Genomic DNA, 25,729 nt, shown 5'->3' on the forward strand with positions numbered 1-25,729 from the left:
TTACTATTTTATTTTCCAAAACTGAGTTTGGAATTTAAGAATTTAATTACTTTAATATGTATTTTAATTACCACCTGTCTTACATTTGATATTTACGACCAAAGATATAGCTAATTAAAGCTAGGGACAAGGCCAATTAGGGCCTGGGCCAATTAGGGATAGGGAAAGGGCCAATCAGGGCCAGGGACAGGGCCAATCAGGGTCAGGGACAGGGCCAATTAGGGCCAACCCATCCCGACCAGGCCCAATTAGGGCCAATTAGGGGCGGGAATGAGCTTGGCTTGGCCCAGTAGGGCTTAGGCCAGGGACAATAATCATTGGCCCTGAACTAGGGCCAGGGCAGGGATGGGCTCAAATTTTACCATATAGGGCTGGGTTTGGGATTGCAAAAACCCGGCCCAGCCCGGCCAGTTGCAGCCCTATTACCATCTTTGCGAGCTGGAAATAAACCAGATCTGACGGATGACCCAAGCATAAAAAACACTAAGGTTCTTTTAAGTAGGCAAAATAGTGAATGAAAAGTGAGACCAGGAAGACCACATCTCATGCTAGTGGCAGACAAACAAATGCAAACGATCCAATAAAAATTAAAACAGACTAGAACGACCCAAACCAAGTTTGATGGACCCTACCCTTAACATTTTTCATTAGCAAATCTTCACCTCTACAATTCAATTTGCTCAATGATCAACATAAGGACCCTCTAATCAATGTCAATTGTTCTAAACCCACAGACAACAAATGGCACTGTCATTTTCATCATTCTAATAAAGGGGGATAGAGAATCGCTGTCAGGCCATGTGGCCCCTAAGTGTGATGTCAAAATGAGCACAAATAGGGACATTGTCTTTTGTCTTATACCAGGCTACATGAAGCTTGGCAGGCATCTTTTTCCCTATCAAAATAGGGAATAGTTTTCTCCAACTCTAAAATCTCTTTTCAAAATTGCAAAAAATCGATTCACTAAATCAACTCTGCATACTGGTGCAACTTCAGGTGCCAAAACTACGGTCGCCAGCATCTCCCAACCCAGGGATTATAAACCTGTAACAATGTATCAGTTCAAACAATTATTTTAACAGCAACAAGAAACACAAAGAAAAAGGGGAAAAGGAAAAGAACCACACCCTCTAAAAGGAAAAATCCAAGTATGACCAATTGTATTGCTTAAGCCGAGACACCTACCCTTTCTCATTTACAGTAGGATCGATGATCCCTGTATACACATGAAGCCTGAAGAACCACCAAATATCAATTCAATATGAATGATGGGCAGATGGGCAGATTTCTTAATATCACATTTGTTTTGGCAGAAGAATATCATTACCCAGCAAATTTCTCGCTCAGCTTTTGAAGAGCTGGAGGAGCAGCTACTGCAGATATCTGCAAAATAAAACAATTTGGCAGATCCTATGAATCTGAGGCGATTGAAATATAAAAAAGAACGCAAGACATGAGAGCAATCAGATGAGAGTATCTTACACACCATGATGTGAAATACTAAGAAATATGTTGAATTTGAAAAAAACAATTGGTTGGTCATACAGTTATGAACTGTATAAGCCCCATGAGAACATAAAAAGTTTTATGATGGATAGTGTACTGCAAGTTCTCTGCTGAAACACTGGTACACTCAAGGGCAAATTAGCTATGATAATTGGTTTGGACATCTAACTTGTATTATAACCAAGGCAGCCTACAACTGTACAAAAAATTAGATTTCCAAAATAACATACTTCTAAGGTTGGCATTTCAGGTTTTAATTTGGAAATAAAATCACTCAAATTTTAAAATTGTACTGCTACAGTTTAAAAAATGGCAATCAGCTCCTCATATTGAAATGTCCCAATGGGGTGTAAATTCAAGTATACACTGTTGATAAAAAGAAAGACATTTTGAAGTTTAATTATGTCTGGGCACAAAGAGAATGAAAAATATCAAGTAGATTAATTTACCACTTTTATTTGCTTTTTGTCAACTCCACAATCCTTCAACAGTTCAATTGCTGCAACTATTGTGCCACCTAAAATTCATAATCAAAAGAGACAGAAAGAAAGACATAGGGTTAAAACCATTTAAATTCTTGTTCCACATACAAAACTAAGTCAACTTGAAATCACATGATGGTGATAAATATCCATTTTCAACACACAGGAAGATTAAATTGTAGAAGCTGACAAAAGATCACCAAGGCAACAAAGGCAGCTCTATGTATGCAGGGTTAAAGGTTGCCTTGAGTGCAAAAGCTCCCAACACAGAACCAAGTGGAAATGAGAGAGGAGCGGAAGAGGACGGTGAGAAAGAGGTGGGGTGGTTTACAATTTATTGGGATTGGCCTCACCTAGGCATCATGACAGCAACCATCACCTTGGCAATATAACAGCTGTCTTCAAGGAACTAACCACACTCAAATCATTGCTTCATTAGAAACTGAATAAAAAGAGGTATACCCGGTGCTGAAGGCTTCCAGACAAGCAGAGTTTGAAGGGGGGGGGGGGAATTTTCCTACACAGCCTTACCCCCAGCAATTTTTGCTGAGAGGCTGTTTCGACACCTTAACCTCAGGCTACCACTAGTTGAAATCTTGATATCTCATGGTGTCGACCCCCAAAGATATTGAGACGAAACGAGATTTCAGACTGTGGTGGTTTGGTATCAACTGATTAGGGAGTGGGCATGCAAGCAGATTCCACTCCTTTGATATTACATCTTTTGGCTGTAATTTCATTTTATTGTAATTACTTCTTTTTATCTAATGTATTAAATTGTGGTATAGTTAATACACATGTCTTGATTGTATTGGACAATAAGACATTGTTATTGTAAATAATATCACATTTAGCTTCCACTCCGATCTCTAATTAATTTTATGCTTTTACGGCTCTGATATTTGATTTGATTGGAATGTGTGGGGTCAAAAATGCATCTGAGATCAATGAATGTTGTAGAACATCGTTATGCATTCCAATCAAAGGAGTCTTTGAGTTAAGGAAGATTGGGGTGTTAAAAGTTGGATATATCTTTTATCCAACAATATAGCATCCACATATAGTAATAGAGGTATTCCACTAAAGTAGAAAAATTTCCATTTCTTTATAATGACTAAGGATAACTTCATATTTACCCTCTCTGACCATAAATTAACAATCACAAAACCTAGTACTTCGTGATGCTGACCATATCAACCAGAATATAGACACCAAAGCAAGCAACCGGACAACCATGGTGCAGAAAATAACAAAATCCTCACTATTTATTAAAAATAAAAACCTGAATACACATTGTTTGTAATTCCATTAATCAAGATGAAGTATGATCACACTGTCACTGCATTGTAGATTTAAGAAACAAAATTTCTAATCCAGTGGAAATATAATAGGCAGCTCACTGATGCACGAAAAATGTTCACTAAAAAAAGGAATGCATTTTGAAACAGAATCAAAGTTCCAATTAAACTTTTTCAGGAAAAGGTATGCTCTTGAGGTAAAGCTGCATTAGCATCAGTACCTGTTGCTAGCATGGGATCTGCAACAAGTACACGAGATCCTTCTGGTATTTTTTCAGGTAAACTGCAAAACAGATTAGAACTCAGAGTCATTTAACTATTTAAGAACAAAAAAAGACAAGCAAAAATGCAACGAAATGAACAATTGATGTCATGGGCGAGTCTTGAGGCAATAAGTCAATGCTTTTTTTGGTGATTTCTTGTGTTAATATTGGGGGGGGGGGGGGAATAAATATTATGTTGTCACACCCGATTTCGAAGATGGACCCACACCAATATATTTTGGTGGGTGACCCGAGTGACCTGTTTTTGGAGATCTGTGGTTGAAGCGTAGCCCAAGCCTGGAGCCCAACATTGATCTCAGTCTATGGAGGGGGTGTAGGGGCATAGCCCCCGCGTAAGTACGAACCCAACCCGATGGGTTGACCTGTTTACCTCATTGAAGTTTATATATATGTATCTTATGTTTTAGCCCACCACATTATTTGAGAGATATAGGATTTTCAGTTGGGGTTTTGGGTGAGAGTTCTTGTAACGCCATTTCTTGGCGGTTGATTTTGAGATCTCTTTCTGTGCTTCTTCCACATAATGAAAAAGTTCTTCCTCTTCGCCCGTGGACGTAACATACCGCATTGGTGTGTGAACCACGTTAAATCTCTCTGTTTTAGCTTTGTTTCTTTTTTATTCGCTATTTAGGGGTGTTTGTTTTAACAATAAAAGATAGTCTCATTATATAGGATGTGAATAAAGACATTAGCCTTATTACTATTACTAATCTCTCCCCAAGGAATCATAGTATGCAGAATGGTATGTCAGCATTTGACATGACGAAGAGAAGCCAAATAGTATGGTCAAGCTTCCATCAGATTGACCAAGTGGAGACCGGCATAATCTATTTTGGGTCAAGAGGTTCAAGAAAAAATCTTCAAATAATAAACATGTCACATCTTAAGTTTTGTTGAGATTGTACGAGAGTTTTAGCCAATTGAAGATGATTTAATATGAGTCGCCCATGAGAAGTGTTTTTGGTATTGTATTATTTGTTGTTTCATAAGTAGGTAGGCTAGGCTAAAGGAAGGTTTGTCCCGCTGCTACCTAGTTTTATATTATAAATAGAAGTGGTTCCTACAATCTGGTATTCAGCTTCACCAAAATGCCGGCAAGGATTCCTCTCATTATACTAATCAATGTCACAAGTTCTCTCTGACATTAAAGCATGAAGCTGTTGACAATAGAAGTTCGGGAGTGCATGCACGGTAGGGGTGTCAATAGGTCGGGTTGGGTTAGGCCAGCCTTGAACCCTAACCCGACCTAGTGACTGAAATTGAAACCAAGCCCTACCCAACCCTAACCTGACCCAACCCCCCTGCCCTGATCAACCCTGGCCTGACTCTAATTTTTAGGGAAACAAAAAATGATAATTTGCTATGAGATAGAATCGCACCCAAAACCTCTTTGTTGAGAGGTGTAAGCCTAGCCAATTGACCATCCTTGCGCTGGTATTAAAATTACGTTTTCAGTAATAACTTTAATAAACTAAACTACCATAGGGTCAGGTTGGGCTGGGCTAGGTTGGCCTGAGGACCAAACCCGAACCCGACCCTGTCAAGGTTGATTATTTTGTAAAACAAGCCCACCCTTCAAATTGAAAAAATCGGGCTAGGATTGGCCGGGCTCAGGGCCAGGATTGGGCCGGGCCAAGTCAACAAGGTTTTATTAACACCCCTAATGCATGGATTTGTTCATGATGAAGTTTAGAACCAAGTTTGATGGTGAAGACCTACTAGCACAGTACAATTGTGCTGGTCATATTTTGACTTTGTTTCTGCTGCCATGAATTATCTATTGACTTCTTCTCTCGCTGTGATGTCAATTCATGATTCTTCTATGTTGAATCTCTTGTTGATGATCTGATCGTCTAGGACCTCCCGTATTGAAGGTTTTTCATCTAGGGTTTTCTACAGTGAAAGTTTTTTGTCATCGGTACTGTTGGCTCTCTTTTTATTGTTCTTATCATCATGCAGGGGCAGACCTATAGAGGGGCCCGGGGGGGCATGGGCCCCCTAGATTTAAAAAAAATTATATTAATTCCCTTATTTTTTTTCTTCTAATTTTTATATAAATTTCCTTAATTTTTCCAGTTTTTTCTCTTCCCACATGTGAAATGTCACTATTTGCCCCCCCCCTCTCAAATATTGAGAATAGTTTTTAAAGGTAAAATAATGGGTATAAATGTCATTCATAATTAAAAACTAATGGGTATAAATGTCATCCATAATTAAAAACTAACTCCTCAATCCCTATTTATTCTCTCCTCTCTTCTCTCTCATCTTTTCTTCCTGTTTATTCTCTTCTCTTTCTATAAACGTGGGTTAAAGAAATTTTTGAAAAAAAAATCTTATTAGGTATTCAAAATATCATTCCTAATTAGAAACTAACTTCTCAATCCCTATTTATTTTCTCCTCTCTTCTCTCTCATCTTTTCTTCCTATTTATTCTCTTCTCTTTCTATAAATGTGTGGGTTAAGGAAATTTTTGAAAAAAAATCTTATTAGGTCTTCAAAATTTCATTCCTAATTAGAAACTAACTCCTCAATCCCTATTTATTCTCTCCTCTCTCCTTCCTTTCTTCCTATTTATTCTCTTTCCTTTCTATAAGCGTGGGTTAATAAAATTTGGAAAAAAATATACTCCACAATTAGGTACTCTTTCTCTTTCTCAATTTATTTATCGTTTCTCTTTTTCTCATTTTTTTTGTTATTCTTTTTATTTTATTTTATATTCTATGTTTCTTTATTTCTTCTGCAATTTTTGTTATTTGATTTTGTATTGTGATTTGTGAATAAAATGTCTACTCTTATGTGTGGCAAAAAAAGTAGGATGTGTGGCAAAAAACATTAGTGCTTCCCCAACGGGAAGGTTATCGGGCTTTCATTCTTCGGCCCCCCCATATTGAATCCTGGGTCCGCCCCATCATGACTGATTCCAAGACTGCTTCAGACAATGTTAATGTCCAAATAATCTCTATCAAGGTAGAGGGAAGCTCAAATTATTTTCTGTGGGCCCAAACTGTGAAAGTGTACATTATTGCTAAAGAAAAACTTCAGTATCTTAAATATTCACCTCCTGCATCAGACAATCAGCAATCTGCCATCAAGGATCATCAAGAATAGATGAAAGATAATGCTACTATCCCAAGACAAGTTGCTGATGACTTATGTTTCACATCACTGCCAAGGTATGTGGGATAACTTCTAGCAAACCTTTTCTCAAAGAAGAAAATGACCAGAATTTATTATCTCTAAGACAAGTTATCCGGTGTAGACGAGCTGAATGTTTTTCAACGACATAACACAAATACTGGGAAGCTGAAGACTCAGCAAAATGGAATTTATTTTTCAAATTTCCTGTCTAGGCTAGATCCAGAAGTACAAGCTATAAAGGGTCACTTATCTTCCTTCCATTCCCTGAGTGAAACTCCATCTTGAAATTGTGAGGAAAGCCCGTTGGTTGATCGATTTCCTTGCTCTTTTCAGTTTTCTACTTCCTTTGTTATGTTGATGAGGATCTAATATGTTGGAGCGATTTAGGAAGGGCATAGTTTTTGAAAGACAAGTCCCAGGATAAACTCTACCCACTGTAAGCCCACACAATGGCTGAACAATCAGATCAAGAATTAGATCCTACTCTTATGATACATACTCTCATCCTTAGTGTATAACCTCCTCTACAAAGTCTGATTTCTTTCCTCTTCCAAGGACAGCTCAGCATTTAGTGGGCCATGGCCACAGGTATGACCGTGATCATTTGAGCACTGAGATGAATAGTGTTTTGGTTTTTTTTCTTCTTCACTTGTGCTTCTATTTGGAGTACAGTTGTCTTATATAATGCTCCATTGAACCAACAAAAAATTCACCACATCATCAAACTAAATGCCTCTCACAGCAGTCGTACACAACAACCTTACTGGGCTGGTTTTGGGCTTGTCCCTATGGGTACATGGACTTGTGATCTACAACATTTTCTTCAGTACATCACCCCCCTACAACTAACAAGCCTTGTAAGGCCCATAGTCCCTAGGGTTCCCCTACATCAGTACATAGAAGAAATTTCAACCGAAATTGTCGAAATTTCGGTCGAAATGTCTACATTTTTAAACAACGACACGGATTTCCAATTATTTCAGAAAAGTGTCAAATTTTGACCGAAATTTCGGAGATTTCGACCATTCCGGAGGTTTTGACTGAAATTTCAACCATTTCAACATTCCAATTTATTTTTCCTTAGTTCATTTTCTATCCCATTTTCACCTAATTTCCACGACTCCTTTGCCTTCAACACCTCTTTTGTTCATTTTTTGCCTCCAAACACCTCCTAAGCCACAATAGCTACAAAGGAAACTCCGGCAACAATAGAATGTGAAGCATGAGCCATATCCAATAGTTCCAAACTTCCCCTTTTTGTATTTTTGTTTTGTTCATGCCTTAAATGATCTTGTATTGCTTTGAAATTAATATATGTTTAGCCTAGGACTATGATCTATGATTGTGTTTTGTACTTTTGTTAAACTTATCTTTTTATTATTTGCTACCATTTTTTCATTTTCTGATTTTAATAATTATTTTCTAAAATTATGTATTTTTATTTTATGTATATATGATATATAGACTTCAACTTAATATACGTGAGACACCACTACTTGATCTAGTCGGTCATTTTATTTTGTTAACTTGTTGTATATGTAACCATTCTACCAAACAATTCATGTATGCTGATGATTCTATGCCTGTATGCAATATAGTTTACACTTGTCGGAACCAGTCATTTGTTAGTATACTTGAATGATAAATTTTCAATGGTTTTTTTTTTTTTTTTTTTTTGCAAAATACTAGTTTATTGTGTTTATCATGCTTGATATAGATAGTATGCAAGAATCCAAATCATTTTGAGTCTACATGAGGCCTGAAATTGAAGTTCCAATTTCCAGAAGAAAAAAAGTGTCCAATTTCGAACCGAAGCATTGAAATTTCGGCCTTTTGCAAGGTCGAAATCCTGTTTTGGTTGAATTTCTTCCTTGCATCAGTACAGGACCTAATGAAGCTTTTAAAGAAATTAGGTGGGGTTTGGTTGCATTGAGAACATTATTGGTCAGTTCAAATAGGGTAACTTTTACAAGCTCATATAAAAGAAGGCTGACAACGAATGGGCGGGGGTGAGTGCAGGAAAGTACACAACTAAAAATAGTAGATGATGGAAGTGGAGCAACAAGGAGAGATACTCACTTATTCAAATATATATTTGGCAGAAGTGTCATCTCATCTCTGCTTATCCCTAAATTTGCCAAAAAAGAACACATCATCCACAATACAATGAGACATTTGAAGATATCATGACAAAAAGGTAATGAAGTCATGTAAGAAAGTAAGATTTAAGTTCCAAAGAGAGAGAGAGAGAGAGAGATGTAAGTTAGTAAGAGTTTATGAGTACCATAAATAAGAACAGGACATTTAGGAAACTAAGAGATAGACTCCACCGATGTCTCAATAATCTTTGGAAGGGAGCTTCCTAGTCCAACAACAATATATGGAAGGGAATAAATGGTGTTGGTCACAACCAAGATTTGCCCACTTATATCTGAAAATTAGGCTTAAGTTCATTTATAAATCTGCATGGGATTCAGTTTACGCATTCAGTTTTTATTGGAACTAGATTAGAATCTAGAGACTCTGGACCATTATGGTGGGGCTTGTATTTCAATGCAGATAAGTCAGAGAAAATAAGCTTATTCTAGTAGGAATAAGCCTATTCGGTTACATATATGTTGGGCCGATGCAGTTGCATATTTGTGGATGGACAGACATGAAACTATCTGGAGAGACTGACAGAAATGAACCAGGATACAGACCAGGATTCAGTTCCAAGTCTATATATGTAACCAGTTGATTGACAAAAATTGAGTTGGAGATTGAACAAAACTGAGTTTTCTCTCTGTTGTTTGTGTTCTGCTCAACAAAAATGACAGACACTGCAAACTTCCGACTCTGGCTTCTTCCCCATCTCAGATGCAATCTGTTCCTCATCTTCTCATTTCCATGCTACCCATTATTGTTGTATTTCCTTACTCTTCCCTGGCTGTGTCCCAGTGCTACCCATAAGCAGTTTAAACTGACCATCAATTTCCCTTACCCCTTTCCCTTGCTTACTGAGGCCCTGGATGGGTGTTCCTCCAGCCCAGGAGAATCTTGGCCTACATTGTGGGCAGCTGAACAATGTAAATAAAAGAATTATTACCAGATTCTTAATTTGAATTATCTAATATTCTTGTGGGCGCAAAGCAATCCAATATGAGGGTTTCACAACCCAAGATCACATCACCTAGCTTGATTCCAGTTAGTATCAATACCAGATCACTCTCTGATTACAGGTTGTAAAGACCATAAGTTTGCCTATACCCATTGACTATTTTTAACTCTACAAGTAAGAACCCCCAAAAAAAAAGGATTGTGCCATATATCTTAACATCTTAATCTCTGAGCTTTCAACCTATACATTGGCTAAATAGGACCTGCTGATTTTCTGTTCTTTGATTTCTACGTTCTGGTTCAAGTTCCTAACTAGGACATTGTGAAAATTACTTGGTTTTATAAACACTAACCTCTAGGTGGTTAAATATGGGACCATTTGGATAATCTTCATACAAAATCAGATATAAAAGGGGCCTTAGATGAGCAATGAATGTTCGTTCTGTTTGATATCCATCAATATTTTCCATGTCAGCAACCAGGGATGGGACCATAACATAGACGACTCCCATCTCATTGGTCTAGTTTCAGCCCAAAATAAATGGGAAAGTGCATTAAAAGTGAGTTTGGAGTAATAAAAATTATAGAAGTGCCACTAAATTCCTTTATAGTAATAGCAGTTTAATAAATTTTATGGAAAATTTATGCCTATCCTGTTCTTAGTCTCTATACTTTTACTCCCCTCTCAAAAGTTTCACATCTGATTCCCCTGAAAAAGTGAACTCTTATTTCTCCTTCTCCCCTGATATTTTAAAATGGCCACATTATCCTTTATTTTTGTCTCTTTAATTGATTAAAGCAATTTCTTTCTTTTTTTCAAATCAAAGTTTTTCATCCTTTTCTCCTTGAATTCATTATATCTGATTAGGTATGTTTTTATTTTTTCCTTTCCCCCTCTTTTATGGATTTTTGTTTTTAACTTTTATTTATTTATTCATTTTTCCTTTGATGGATTCTCATTAAGAGGGAGAAACTAAAACAAAAATTCTTTGTTTAATGAATTCTAATAAAAGATGGAGGAAGAAAAAAATAAAAATAAAAATAAAAAATTTCTATAAATGAGGAAGAAATAAAAAATAAAAATACATCCAGGTAACAAAGATGGAGAAAAGGAAGGGAAAAAATAATGGTAAATAGATCAACATAACAGATTAAAGAGATAAAAACAAAGGGTAATTTCGTCATTTTAAAATATCAGGGGAGAAGGAGAGGTAGAAGCTCATTTTCTTGGGAGAATCATAGGTGAAACGTTCGAGAGGGGAGTAAGAGTAAACAGAGAATAAGTACAAGGGAGACAGAAATTTTCCCTAAATTTTATGAAACAGTAAATTCACTATTTAACACTTCTAACACTTGTTCGGGCTGCAAATATGAAAAGTTCAATTGCTGCAAGTTTATTTACAAAAGAGCCATACACGAGATTAAAGCCTTCAGACTGGCACAAAAAAGCTGACCTCATGACAGAAACAAGTGGACAACTAGATTGCTGCACTTACAATAACCTTATGTTCTTTAAAAAAAGAAAGAAAAAAAAAAGGCAAATCCAAATCCATGTCTAACCCATGGATTTTGGTTTAAATGCATGCTCAGACATGATAGATAGCGACCCATCTCTGACTGGTTTATTACTATATGGATTCCATGAGGATAATTCAAACAGAAATTCCTTTCTAGATACTCTAAATTGAACATGCAGTATACATAGTGCTTAAATAAGAATTAAGAGAAAAACCCCAGTTATGTTCCATTAGAGCTTCATTAACTTTTCCTTACCAAGATGATATGTTTTTGTTGCAGGCAAGATTGATGACGCATGCTCAACAAGAGCAAGCCCAGCTCTCAAGATGGGGACAACCTGTTAGACTAAAGAATCCTGTGTTAGATGATGGTTCAATATAAGTTCTCCAAATCTCCAAACTAACAAAAAGCAAACGAAAAATCTTCAAATCTACACAAACAAAAAGGGAAATCACATGTGAAGAATAAATTCAGGAAATAAAAGCAGAATTGTTAGCATGGAATATTATGCAAACACCACGAAGAATAGTGCTTAAAACTTTTAAACACTAACCAGCACAGGTTCTCTTGGATCAATGAACTCAACAGAAGCAACACCCATTGGTGATTGAATTTCCCCGCTGACAGTAGGCTGTGAGCAATCACACAGAAATACAAGGATTTTGAGTAAATGTAATTGGAAGTGAAGTGAAGAGAGTACAACCAGAATATTTATTTCCACCATAGGTGTTTAATATTTTCTAAGCTCCAGAAATAGAACAAAGTGAACTTAAGAAGGGCCAATGAGTGATACCACTAAAGTAAAGCAATCGTAGAAATGACAACATATTAGGAAAATAAATTCCAAAAGTAGAATCAAATACCAGAGAAGTTTCAGTTGATAAAAATTACAAGAAAAACATACCCGGACACAGATAGATATCAGCCAAACAGATATCTTTCTCCAATAAAAACAGAGAAATTTTTCACAGGATGATAATAAACAACTTTACGATTTCAGCTACAGCAGTCATAGAAAACTGTTCACTTAATGCAGCTTTCTGATCAGGCACAGAACAGACATGTTATGAGAACTGCATTTGACTGATGCACTGCATGGGGAGAAGACCTATACTAAAGCATCAAACCAGCATTGGAAGGCAGAAGCCTCTGCTCTACAATTTTGGGTTTTCACACATAATAACTTTCATTAAGAAAAATATGCCCCCTATTTTACAGTTTTAAAGACTGTTTGCTGTTTCATTGTGTAGTACACAGTAATAAAGGGCAAATAGAAAACCTTCCCATACTAAATGCATTTAAAAGTGTTCCCCTTTTTTCCTTTTTTGACCTTGGACTTTTTGAACACAGTCTTTATTTAATTGATTGTATCTCTTGCCATGACTAAAACTGAGATGCCCCGTGACCAAGTGGTTCTCATGATGGAGTGCGATTGAGAAGTGAAGGTAGAAGACAATTGTAGACCATCTCAGTAGAACCCATGGTGTTTGACTCAGAACCCATGGAGATTGATGATGAAGTTTCTTATATGGAAACCTAACCTGACTTGGAGAAGAAGTTGCAAATTATCGAGGAAGAGCTTGTATGATGGACTTGAACCCTAGTTTGACACATTATGGAAGGTCCCTCAATGCTAGGCAAGACTCTTCGTTTGAGTTGGGAAAAGCCCCCTTTGGAATTTTGGTTTTCAGAGTTCTTTGGCCTCACTGTGAGTGTTGGTCGATCAGCTATGGTAGCTCCAAGCGACCAACCCTGACTAACCAAAGGTGTCAGGGACTGTTTTGTTAATCTCTGAGCTTTTAGGTTTTTGAAGCCCTATTTATTATAACTTCGTGTTAAACTGCCCCATAATGTTCTAAAGCCTCTAGAGAATGTGGGAAGCATCTCTTAGCACTCTCATTGGAGCTTTGGAAGATCCTCAACCATTCACCAAAGTTCTTCAGTGAATCTTCTTCCTCAAGGTTGGTAATCACTCATACTCTCTCATTGATCTACTCTCTCATTGATTTCTTCTTGCCTCTATAATTAAGAGGAAGGTCTTATGTCATTACCATGACCTCTTCTGATGGTAGTTCATGCAACCTCTATCTCTTGTTGATTGAGAAGATCCTGCACATGTAAGATCCAATGCCGGATATATTGCCACGAGCAGATATAACTCAATAGGTCATTTTCATAATTGCCTGTAGTATATCTCAGGTTAATGTTAGCCATTTATAGTTACTGAGTTAACAGAATTACTCTTTACACTTCCCCTCAAACTCTATGCATGCCATTCAGTTGTTGTTTTGTGTTAGTGAGTTTTGAGCTGCAAAGTGACTGTGAGAGCGGACTAATTGGGGTCATAAACCTAGTATAACATTATGACAATAGGGACAGAATAGTAATTCAAATGGGGGCAGAACTGTAGATCAGAATAAAGCTAAGCTGAAGAATTGATCACCAAAATGAGATGAGAAAGATACCTTGAGAACATGATATCAAGCAGAAGGGCAGATCTGATTAGTAACCGGTAACAGAAGATTAATGACTAATATAGACTTGTTAGTAGATGAGGAAAGTAAAGGAATAATATAAGGGAAGTGAGAGAACAATAAAGACAACAAAGTAACACTCAAGGCTTCACACCACAAGGTTTCTCCACAGAAAGGATGACTAGTAAAAGCAAATATTAATTTCAATTCACAAGGGAGGTGATCAACCTCCTTACATAAGTCCCTTTATATAACAAATCTGAATACATAGATATTAAATACATCAACCAGTTACTAGCTAACACCCCCACCAACATGAATATTGAGAAGTTTCTTAATAGGGAGATAGAATAGAGAAGATAGAAGGATAAAGAAGATGGAAAAGGAGGGTGGAATAACTTTAACCTTCCAAAGGGAAGTGTTCGAAGACCTTAGGTCACTAAGAATTGCCCCCTCTCTTCTCTCGTTCATACACAAAAGGAAGAGAGGGGGCAAAACCTTCCTAGTTTTCTCAGAGCTTGTTGCAAAAGACTGTAGGGCAAGCAACAGCAATGGACCGACGGTTCTGCATCTAGTGATCCTCCAGTTGGATCTTCAACTGGTCTCTGAGCGAAGGTTCTTCGATAGGTCAGGTTATTGAAGGAGCTTCATTACAGATGTCGTCGTAATCTTTTAGGGTAGATGGATTTTCAAGATCTCGAGAGAGAATGCTTAAAATGGAAGAGGTGCAGATTCCATTGTAAGAGTCAGTGACAGCTAAAGCATCTTCAAGGCTATCAGTAGCAGGTAACAGTTCAACAATGTGGTCCTGCCTAATATGGCACCGAGGGAAGAAGTCTACATTTTCTCTCTCTCTCTCTCTCTCTTCCCTCTCTACCTTCTCTTCTCTCTTTCCCTTTCCTCACTCCTCTTTCTCTCTCTGTCTCTCACTCCCTCTCTTCCTTCTCTCTATTCTCTGAGAATTCCTGGGATTCAGAGCAAGTGTATCCTTATAGGAGAGTAGATATTTGCTTGCTCTATCTCTCTCATTCTCTCTCTTCCCTGCTTCCCTTTCTTCTGTCTTTCTTTCGCTCTCTCTCTTCCTGCTCTCTATTTTTTGAGAATTGTTAAGAGCTGGAGTAGGCATATCTCTATGGGAGAAGGGATATCTACTTGCTCTATCTCTCTCATTCTCTCTCTTCCTTCGTTGTCTCTCTCACCCCCTCTTCATTTTGTCTTTTGTTTCTTCTAAAAATCGCAGGAAGCTAGAGCAGGCATATCCATGTAGAAAGGGACATTTGTCTGTTCTATCTCTCTCAATCTCTCTCTTCCCTTTCTTCTCTCTACATCTCTTCGTTCTCCCCTCTTCTAGGTGCAATCAATCCTTTTCTCTTGTGCTCTGTCTCTCTTTCCTCTGATTCTTTCTCTAATTTTCTTATCTGTCTCCTCCTGGCTTTGCTTCGTCTATCTTTCTTTCCTCTTGCTTCCTTCTTCTCATGCTAAGAGCCGCCTCGAGCCCTCCTTCCCTGCCCCTGTTGCCTTAGTTGTGCTATGCCCTGGTTACCTATTTCAACTGTTACCGTTGATCGATGCGATGCTTCTGAAGTCTACTCTGTTGATGGCCTTGCTTGCAATGAAGTTGAAGATTTTGCAAATGTTGCATCCTCTTCTGTGACTGCTGCTATTAGGGCTTCTAATATTAGGATAGCTCTAAAATTTGATGTTTGCCACCTACGACCCTTGCCAAGTCAAAAAGAAAATAGTGAGTTCTCTAAGTTCGACTTTGTTGAGCTTGCCTCTTGGCCTTGTATTTTGGTCCATTATTGCCTATACTTTTGTATCCTATTTTACTTTATGCCTCAAGCTTTAATTCATATTCTATATTCCTTTCCATTCTTTTACAAAAGGTTGATTACAAATGTTTAAATAGCAAAAGAGAGACACCTCAATAAGAACAAAGCTATAATAGGACTTAATTTGAAACTAACCAAAACTGATCATTTTTATACTACCCAACTAAAATCTTGCTTACACAATTATCCCGATAAACAAATAATAAAAATCTTAAAATATCTTTAAAATTCCCACTCAAAACACCAATTCTCCTATTTTATTTCCTTGCCAGATGAACTTGGGACCCACCAAGGTTACTGTTCATGTTACTATAGCGTGATTGGTGACAGTTGTGCTACATCTATCTTGTTATTGCTGAAAATATTAGCTAAGTCAACAAAGTCTAATTTCTATTTTAGGATTATAGTTTCTATATTCTATGTAGCTTGGAGAGCAAGTTTCAGCACTCCATATGTATCAAATGAGCTGTTCTCAAGCTATATATTTAATGAACTAGACAAAGCTTTGCTTTGAGTTTATTCTGACGTCTCTTGCATGAGAAGAAGGGCCAGCCCTCACTATAAGAACTAAATACATAAGGATGAGGGAACCATGCTGTTGAGAGCTAAATCCAACCCTATCTCTTTTCACTTTCCTGTCGTACAAACCAAGCCTGCGATAGAGCTGCTGCTGACTGAAGGCAGCTTCAAAATGAGATCAACTCCTCCATCAAGCTGCTGCTGTAGATGACTGTTGTTGTCCTCCATTAGACTGAGGTGCCTGATTGAACTTGTACAGTCTGACTTGACAGGGCTAAGTCATCCTTGGTATTAGCTTTACATATATGTAAGCAGTGATAATCAAATTAGCTATGAAAATCTTACTTAAGAACTCTATCTATGATAAAACATGCATTTGCATATTTCATTTGAGGGTAACTCCTAACAATTTCCTCATGAGATGAAGCTCCTGTCAGAAGCTGGTGTAAAAAGATTTGTGTGCGAATACATCTAACAAGAAATAAATTGGCTGCATCTAAACCCCCAGAACATATGTAAGGCAGTATTAAAATACTGACAAAATAGAAATGCTAATTCTTTCCAACCAGTCAACGCCAAACTCAGCCACTGCTCTTGGGGTTAAAAGTTTCCCCTGTTTTTACATTAATGGAAAGTTTCCCTTCCAATCGGAATCAAAAATCCATGATAAGGCTCAATGTTAATACAAATGGTTTCCCAAAGTTTGCATTCACTGATTACAGTTGAATAATATTAAAACCAAATCATTAATGAATGGGGTTGCTACACGGATCTTCAAGAGTTAAGTAACCGAGACAAATGAAGTAACAACAGTAACCTCATGCATGTATCAAGATAATTAGGACACCCAGTCAAGGTAGCATTCCAAGAACATCTCTTTATATGGGATCAACAGCACAGGTGTTTTGCAGATAGCTCTATCAGCACACATATGGGCATCTAGTCCTTGCACATGCGTATCCTTTCTTACTACTTCTTCGTTAGAAAATAATTCAATAAATATTCGAAACACACCATGGTAAAGCCAATTGATGAGTTTCAATAGAAATTACAATATGAAATCAGAACAACCTCATCCCAAGGGACGAATACCTATTTGCAGTAAAATCTTTAGGAATCCTATTTATACAGCATTGTTCTCTAGGTGGTTGCTTTATCCTCTATAAACAAGTAGCTAGTGATGGGAAATTAAATAAAACAAAATAATCCAAAGCATGAAAATGACTCAACCAAGAATTCATTTTTGATACCATACCATTTGATTTCCTTAAGGGTCAATCTAGAGGGTCTATCTACAAGAGCATGAAACCTTTGTGGTATAAGGTCCCTAAAATGTTTTCCAAAAAGAAAAAAATAAGATCCCTAAAATTTTTATATAACATGACATGCATTTGAATATGCAAAATTTGTGTGCAAAAGTGGTCAGAACACTTATCTATCATGATCCTTCATTTGCCAAAATTTTAGTTAATGTTTTCAAGGTTCCAACTTATTTTAGTTCCCCTTTCTTCCCCAAGGTCCTAACCCAAAAAAGAAAAATAAACAAAGAAAGAAAAAAGCAATCTTTAGGTTTCCTTATGGTGATGTTATTGTTGAAAATATTTACCATACAGTGGCACGACTTTGTTAACATAAAACATTTTGATTTGCAAGTTTTATGTTTGCCAAAATAGTTAACCAACTAAAACCATCAACAGATGCATTAGCATTCATGGACCAAAAATAACTGACCAGCCAATCTCTTGATGCTTCATATATAAGAAGCCTTCCTAGCTCTGCCATAGCATTCCCTGCCCACCGAAAGAAAAAAAGTTAAGTAGAAAAATGAGATGAAGGAAGGAATTATCAACAAAGGACCTCAAGAAACTGATTTGCAAAGATTCTCATAACATATAATAGCGTCTCAAAGTAATACTTTCATGTTGATGTAACACCAAGAAGAAAATCAGCAAGCATCTGTATTTTATCAAGTGTTTCTAGTGTCAAGGACCTAAAACTCTTTAAGCGTTTCCAAGAAATCAATTACACTCTAACTGTAAACAAATTCAATCCTCCAAATTCCAGCCACTAATATTAGCCATAATATGACCGTTGGAGATCTTTGGAAAATATGACCGTTGGAGATCTTGGAGAATATGACCGTTGCAGATAATATAACCGTTGGAGATCTTGGATAATATGACCGTTGCAAATAATTTCTTTCTTTATGTATAGCATGCTACATTTATTTTATTCTTTACTTGATTGTATTATATATACACATGAAGAGGTAATACAAAATAACTTCTACACAAAATCATCTTAACATGGTATCAGTTTAGGACGATCCAAACCTTTTCAAGTGAAGCTATTTTTTTTTCAAGAGCAGTAAACGATCCTTACGTTGTTGTTTTCTTTCCGCTGCCTTTACAATGACGGATCCATCTCTCAATGCTCTTGCTACAGCTGTTGTTGCTTCCAATACTGTCATTTCCATCAACTTTGATGGTTCTTCTCCATATTTTCTACATCATTCGGATAATCCTGGTGCTATACTCGTCACGCAGCTTTTACGCGGCGATAATTATCCCACTTGGAATCGTGCGATGCGGATGGCTCTTGAGGCCAAATATAAGCTTGCATTTATCGATGGCTCATTGCCTAAACCCGCCGCTGATTCTTTGGAGCTTCACGCATGGACACGATGCAACAACATGGTCCTTTCTTGGTTGTTAAATGCTCTCTCACCTGATCTTGCTAATAGTATTCTCTACATCTCTACTGCCCACGAGGTTTGGGATGATCTTCGTGATCGTTTTTCTCAAAAAAATGCTCCTTGAATTTTTGAGATCCGACGTAGCATTTCTAATCATCGTCAAGGAACCTCTTCTTTGGCATCTTATTATACTATTCTCAAGGGTTTTTGGGATGAAGTCGACTCATACCACTCGTTCCTGCCCTGCACTTGTGGTCTTTTGTCAAAACACACTGATCTTCAACGACAAGATCGCTTACTTGAATTTTTAATGGGCCTTAATGATTCTTATTCTTCTGTTTGGAGTCAACTCCTTTTGATGGAACCCTTGCCTAACATCAATCGTGCTTATTCTTTTCTATTGCAAGAGGAGCGTCATTGCTCCCTCCATGAGTTACCGAATCCATCATTGCATCAATCTGCCCTTGCAGCCACTGCTCCTCGTACACATTCTAAAAATGGTAAGAAGCCTATGTATCACTGTGATTTTTGTGGAATGGACGGCCATTCAGATTCCCGTTGTTTTAAGAAACACGGTTATCCTCCCAAGAGCAACAATACACACATTACATCAACATCACTTGGACTCTTTGCTCGATCCTTTGCCGCCATCAACCCAGGAACAAATTCTGCCCCCTCCTTTACTTCAGCGCAGTATCATCAATTATTGGCATTGATTGAATCGGGTAATCCCACTCCTTTAGCAAATGCTGCAGGTAATTCCCCTTCCCCATGGGTTATTGATTCTGGGGCAAATTTTCATATGGCTTTTAAGTTACAATTCTTTAACAATGATACGGTGGTTCCTTATACATCTCCGATTACATTGCCCAATGGTGAAACAACCCCTGTATCCCATTTAGGGACTTGCACCCCCACCCCTTCCATCTCTCTTAATAATGTCTTATATGTTCCTTCATTCCGTTTTAATTTATTATTTGTTAGTCAAATCACTAAAGCTCTCAATTGTTCAGATTACATTTTTTCCTCATCATTGTGTCTTTCAGGACTTACCAACGAAGAAGATGATTGGATTGGGTAAAGAGGATAATGGCTTATATTATTTAGAGTTGCTTCCCTCCATTATTGCAGCCTCATCCACTCATTCCCACTCCTTTGATGTGTGGCATTGGCACTTAGGCCACCCATCTCGCAACATTATTAATTCTTTATCACGTTCTAATTCTTGCATTTCAGTTTCTAATAAATGTGTTTGCACTATTTGCCCCTTGGCAAAACAAACCTAGCTACCTTTCCCATCTAGCTCCATATCCACTTCATCTTCTTTTGATTTAATACATTGCGATGTTTGGGGTCCTTATTATATTCCTTCTATATGTGGTGCTAAATATTTTTTGACTATTGTGGATGACTATTCTCGCTATACTTGGGTTGGGTTTTTCTAATGAACTTCAAATCTGACGCTTGGTCTTATTTGCATGATTTTTTTGCAATAGTTAAAACTCAATTCAATTTTCAAATAAAAAATTCATGAGCACTGATAATGCTCATGAATTTTTTAATCACTCCACCACCTCATTTTTTTCCAACCATGGAGTTATCCATGAACATAGTTGTGTTGACACCCCACAACAAAATGGTGTTGTTGAACGCAAACACCAGCACCTACTCAATGTTGGTCGGGCCCTTTTATTTCAGGCCAATCTTCCATAAGATTTTTGGAGTGATTGCATTCTTACGGCCACACACATTATTAATAGGTTGCCTACCAAACTTTTAAAAGAGAAAACTCCTTTTGAATTTCTTTTTAATAAAACCCCCACATATGTTCATCTTCATACTTTTGGTTGTTTGTGTTATGGACACAACCATTCCACCATCAAGCACAAATTTGACCCCATGCTTCTCCAGGAATTTTCATTGGGTACCATTTTGCTTAAAAAGGTTATAAATTTTTTTATCTCACTTCTCACAAGGTTTACACAAGTAGAGACGTTTTTATTAAACTTATTTTTCCTTACCACTTAAAGACTTCCCCTTCATCTATTAACCCTACCCTCCCTGTTCCAGTTCCTAATTTTGAATCCTCCTCCATCCCAACCAACCAAGTTTTCCCATCTCCACCACTGGACCCGCCAACCCCACCACACAACCCTTCCCCACCTCCAGTTGTGTTGTTGGCACGTCGCTCTGCCCGGTCGCATAATCCCCCCTCCCATTTGAAGGACTACATATGCTCGGCTACTCACGCCACATCATCTTCTTCGGATGCCGGTAAACTCTTTCCTCTTGATTCTTCTATATCTTATAAAAAGGTCTCACCTTCTCATCTTAAGTTTATCAGGTCTCTTTCCTCTTCTGAAGAACCCACTAACGTTGAGCAATGTTGTCACCTAACTGGAAAGATGCCATGTAGTCAAAGATTGAGGCTCTTGAAACCAATAACACTTGGTCACTTGTTCCTTTGCCGCCTCAAAAGAAAGCCATTGGTTGTAAATGGGTCTACAAATTAAACGACACTCTGATGGTTCTATTGAACGGTACAAAGCATGTTTGGTGGCCAAGGGGTACACCCAAACTGAAGGTGTTGATTTTCATGAGACTTTTGCTCCTGTGGCCAAACTCGTTACTGTACGCGTCTTGCTTGCTTTTGCCTCAATTAAAAATTGGTCACTTCATCAACTTGACGTTAATAATGCCTTCTTACATTGCGATCTTGACGAAGAAGTATATATGACTCTACCTCCTGGTTATCATCGTAAGGGGGAGAATGTTATTTGCCGCTTCCACAAATCTCTCTATGGTTTAAAGCAGACTTCTCGTAATTGGTTCGCCAAATTTTCTACTGCCTGAATAAGTGTGGGCTTCATTCAATCGACTGCAGATTATTCCCTTTTTTCTAAGGGCCACGGGAATTCAACCATCTTTGTATTAGTATATGTGGATGACATCCATATTGCTGGTTCTGACGCTTTGGCGATTTCCACCTTAAAGAGTTTCCTTCACCAACAATTTTGTATCAAAGATCTTGGGCCCATGAAATATTTTCTTGGTCTTGAATTGGCTCACTCACAAAAAGGTATTTTCCTCAATCAACGAAAATACACTTTGGATATATTATCGGATGTTGGCCTCACAGGTGCTCACCCAATTTCATTTCCAATGGAACAAAATCTCAAGCTTACGGATTCCGATGGTGATATCCTTCCTGAACTTGCATCTTATCGTCGTTTGATTGGACGATTGATTTATCTCACCATCACTCGTCCAGATATTGTACACACTGTCAACATTCTTAGCCAGTTTATGCACCAACCTCGCAAACAACATATGGACACTGCAACTCGCCTTCTCCGATACCTTCACAACTCACCTGGCCAGGGTATTTTACTTCCATCTAATAGCACCTTATCACTTCATGCTTTTTGTGACTCTGATTGGGCCAGTTGTCCCATGATTCGCCGCTCCACCACCGGTTATTGTGTTTTTCTTGGTTTTAGCCCTATCTCTTGGAAGACTAAGAAACAACATACAGTTTCTCGATCCTCTGCCGAGGCGGAATATCGAGCCATGGCAATGGCCACTTGCGAGCTAATTTGGTTAACTTCGCTCCTTCAAGATTTTGGTGTTCATCTGAAGCAACCAATCCCTCTTTTTTGTGACAATCAAGCGGCCATCCACATTGCCGCCAATCCTGTGTTTCACGAGCGCACCAAACATATTGAAATTGATTGTCATGTCATCCGTGATAAGATACGCACTGGCCTCATCCGCACCGTTCACACTTCTAGTTATACCCAAATTGATGATATTTTCACCAAATCCCTTGGCAAAAATTCTTTTCTATTCCTCAAGGACAAGTTGAAAGATCTTAATATTCACTCTCCAACTTGAAAGGGAGTATTAGCCATAATATGACCGTTGGAGATAATATGATTGTTGGAGATCTTGGAGAATATGACCGTTGGAGATCTTGGATAATATGACCGTTGCAAATAATTTCTTTCCTCATGTATAGCATGCTACATTTATTTTATTCTTTACTTGATTGTATTATATATACATATGAAGAGGTAATACAAAATAAAGTATATTCACTCGTGGCATTGAGTCACAGGTTCGTGAGAACCATAAAGTGTATACTTTCGTGGCATTGAGTCACAGGTTCGTGGGAACCGTAAAGTATATTCTCTTGTGGCATTGAGTCACAAGTTCGTGAAAATCGTAAAGTGTAAACTTTCGTGGCATTGAGTCACAGGTTCGTGGGAACCGTAAAGTATATTCTCTCGTGGCATTGAGTCACAGGTTCGTGAGAACCGTAAAGTGTATACTTTCGTGGCATTGAGTCACAGGTTCGTGGGAACCGTAAAGTATATTATCTCGTGGCATTGAGTCAGGTTCGTGGGAACCATAAAGTGAGAGATTTGGACTGACAACAGAATGACACATGAGGATTTCTATTAAGTGTCATTAGTTGTCACATTACCATATTGCATCCATTTTCAGTAAAGTTAAGAGTATTTGTGACCATGGATGGTCCTGTGTCGCTTAAAAGATGCAGTCACTGCCATGATTCGGTACTTAAGGCTCTATGTGAAGGGATTGAGTTTTAAGATTATCTTCAGACCAATATAAAGTTGTGCACATAAAGGTCAAAATGTTTTCAACATGCTTTTTCAAATGTTTTTTTTTTTAAAACAAAAGAGATGTTTTGTTTTGCTCGACTGTGTCACAATCAATTTAGCCCAAGTGGGAGAATGTTAGAATATTAATTAAATATTCCACATAAGATGGGCTTTATCGATTGTGTTACACTTTGATTTGGTTTCTTATTGGTCTGATATGGGTAATATACGGTTACTAAAACTCTTATATGGAGTGGCTAGTGTGGGCTAATAGGGACCATTAGATCTTGATGGTCGATCTAACGAATTTTCCTATATAAAGGATGCTAGGTCCCTCCTCTAACTATAATCATAATCACATCTGCTTAGTCAGAAAAGATATACCATCAAGCTAATGAACAGGGAGGAGTTTAGAGGAGAAGATCCAATATCAAGTTGATCATAGAATCAACTTCCACCTCAAGTTCGTTCCTAGTGGGAGACATAAAGAAGATATTCCACTGCGCTTCGTCTCCAATAGATCCTATGAAAAGGTATGTTCATCATCATCATCATCTTGTTTTAAGTCGATATATGCGATCTTGGATAGAAATATTCTTCCAACTTCTACACAAAATCATCTTAACAAAAACCATCACGAGGAAGTGTTAAAAAAATATAATAATTAAACAACTTGCTAGAAGAAAAAGTTATTACGAATTAATAGTTGAATTTCCACTTACTAAAGATGGGAGAAGGAGTTCGTTCGTCTCTAAGCACAGAAACCCAGTGCTTAATCAGTGGATGCGGAGGAACAAGGACCTGTAAATCCGATTACTCGATCATAAAGACCCCAAATGAAATGAAATTTGCTAAAACAAAGATTAATATGGAAGTATATAACCAGCATTCTTTCATCAGCAATGGTGCGGTCCACTGTCGCCATTTGAGATTTCACAACAAAAGGGCTGCCTCGCATTCTACTCGAGCAAGAAATCTAAGGTAGTGAAGGCGATTATCAGAAAGAGTAGCTAGTGCTGTGAGTAGCTAGTGCTGTGAAGTTAATTCAATCTATAGATTAATCAAAAGGAGAATTTGCATTCAATTTATTACCTTTTGGGGACAGTTAAAGGGAGAGTAGAAGAGCATGCCAAGCTTTTGGCGGGAGTAATTCACCGGGAAAAGAGGCGAACCAGAAGGTGATTGGATAACCGAGTTCGTGCGAACGCGGCACGCCATGTTTCCGATCGCACCAGCCGACGAACTCTGAGAGGAAAGAGAGACGCGAAACAATCTCTGTGTCTGCCTTAGCTGGGTTCAAGTCCCAACCTCCTAAAGCCTGATGAGACCTCTATGATTCACGTCCTTATCCACACATTCTTGGATTTTGCTTGAGTTAATGCGCAGACGGTCATGCAGTCCGTCCGATTGATTATCATTCAATCTGCACCGTTAATAGATTTTTAAGAGAAAAAGTAATGGGGTGTTTTGAGCAAATCCAGCGGTTTAATAATACAAACCGCTAGACCGTCTACGAACCGGTCTTTATTAGTTTTCAACGATTCAAAGTATACGGTTTCAAACACCCAGGAAATATATAATTTCAAAATCGTTTTCAAAATATACGGTTTTCAAATTCATTTAAAAACACAAAACCAAAATGTTTGAATGTTCATTTCATGTTATACCCATGGAAAGAAGTTCGAATTAGATTTCTGGAGATTTCAAATCGCCAAGAATCGGCGAGAGATATCGCGGATATCGCGATATGGAAAAAATATTTTTAAATGTGATGCTTATACATTTCTTGCACTTAGGCGATTTGCAATTGTATCACAATCTTACCAATTTTATCACAATGATTCAAGACTCAAAAGTTAATGTGTTAAATGTAATTCGGAAGAAAATCTACAGAGAATAACTTATAAATAGAAAAACTTTTTATAGTAAAATCATCAAGATTAATGAGCAATCTTACCAACTATATTCTAGTGATCTAGTCCTCAAAAGTCAACATGCCAAATGTGGTTAGGGAAGAATATATACATGAAATAATTTATGGAAACAATTTAATTATGAAGATATTTTGTAATAGAATCGCGGTTAATCTTTTCAACTATGTCCGAATGATTTAGGCCTTGAAGGTAACACATTAAATGTGGCTAGGCGGAGATTTAAATGGAAATATATATAGAATTAATTTAAATTATCAAAGTCAACATGCCAAATGTGATTAGGGAAGAGTGTATACATGAAATAATTTATGGAAACAATTTAAAT

The 25,729-nt window shown here is 37.6% G+C and overlaps 1 protein-coding gene across 4 annotated transcripts; it reads right to left on the reverse strand.

The window, feature by feature from the left end:
- Position 1: 1 nt before the first annotated feature.
- On the reverse strand, positions 2–24,799 carry LOC149024325 (uracil phosphoribosyltransferase-like). Of its 4 annotated transcripts, none has more exons than XR_016171623.1 (12): positions 24,563–24,799; positions 24,354–24,446; positions 24,193–24,271; positions 17,882–17,940; positions 11,879–11,956; positions 11,581–11,662; positions 8,788–8,836; positions 3,508–3,569; positions 1,956–2,023; positions 1,328–1,383; positions 1,128–1,233; positions 5–1,044 (listed from the first exon to the last, which is right to left on the reverse strand). XR_016171623.1 is itself a non-coding variant. In XM_089144621.1 (12 exons), the coding sequence occupies exons 1-12, from the start codon at positions 24,686–24,688 to the stop codon at positions 993–995; spliced, it is 852 nt and encodes a 283-aa protein (XP_089000747.1). In that variant the 5' UTR covers positions 24,689–24,799; the 3' UTR covers positions 11–992. The 4 variants fall into 4 exon arrangements, 2 of the variants coding, with proteins under 2 accessions (XP_089000748.1, XP_089000747.1); XM_089144621.1 differs by having other exon boundaries at positions 11–1,044; positions 1,186–1,233; XR_016171624.1 differs by lacking the exon at positions 1,956–2,023 and having other exon boundaries at positions 2–1,044.
- Positions 24,800–25,729: the final 930 nt, after the last annotated feature.

The sequence above is a fragment of the Hakea prostrata genome, chromosome 2 (genome assembly GCF_041222555.1).
Source record: "Hakea prostrata isolate BN-2017 chromosome 2, UWA_Hpros_2, whole genome shotgun sequence".
Classification (NCBI taxonomy): domain Eukaryota; kingdom Viridiplantae; phylum Streptophyta; class Magnoliopsida; order Proteales; family Proteaceae; genus Hakea; species Hakea prostrata.

Excerpts from the sequence above, each read along its gene's own strand:
- LOC149024325 (XM_089144621.1), bottom strand. The coding sequence starts at position 24,688 with ATGGCGTGCCGCGTTCGCACGAACTCGGTTATCCAATCACCTTCTGGT. Across the intron at positions 8,837-11,580 it reads AACAAAAACATATCATCTTG|GGATAAGCAGAGATGAGATG; the intron begins GTAAGGAAAAGT and ends TGGCAAATTTAG. Across the intron at positions 2,024-3,507 it reads AGATCCCATGCTAGCAACAG|GTGGCACAATAGTTGCAGCA; the intron begins GTACTGATGCTA and ends TATGAATTTTAG.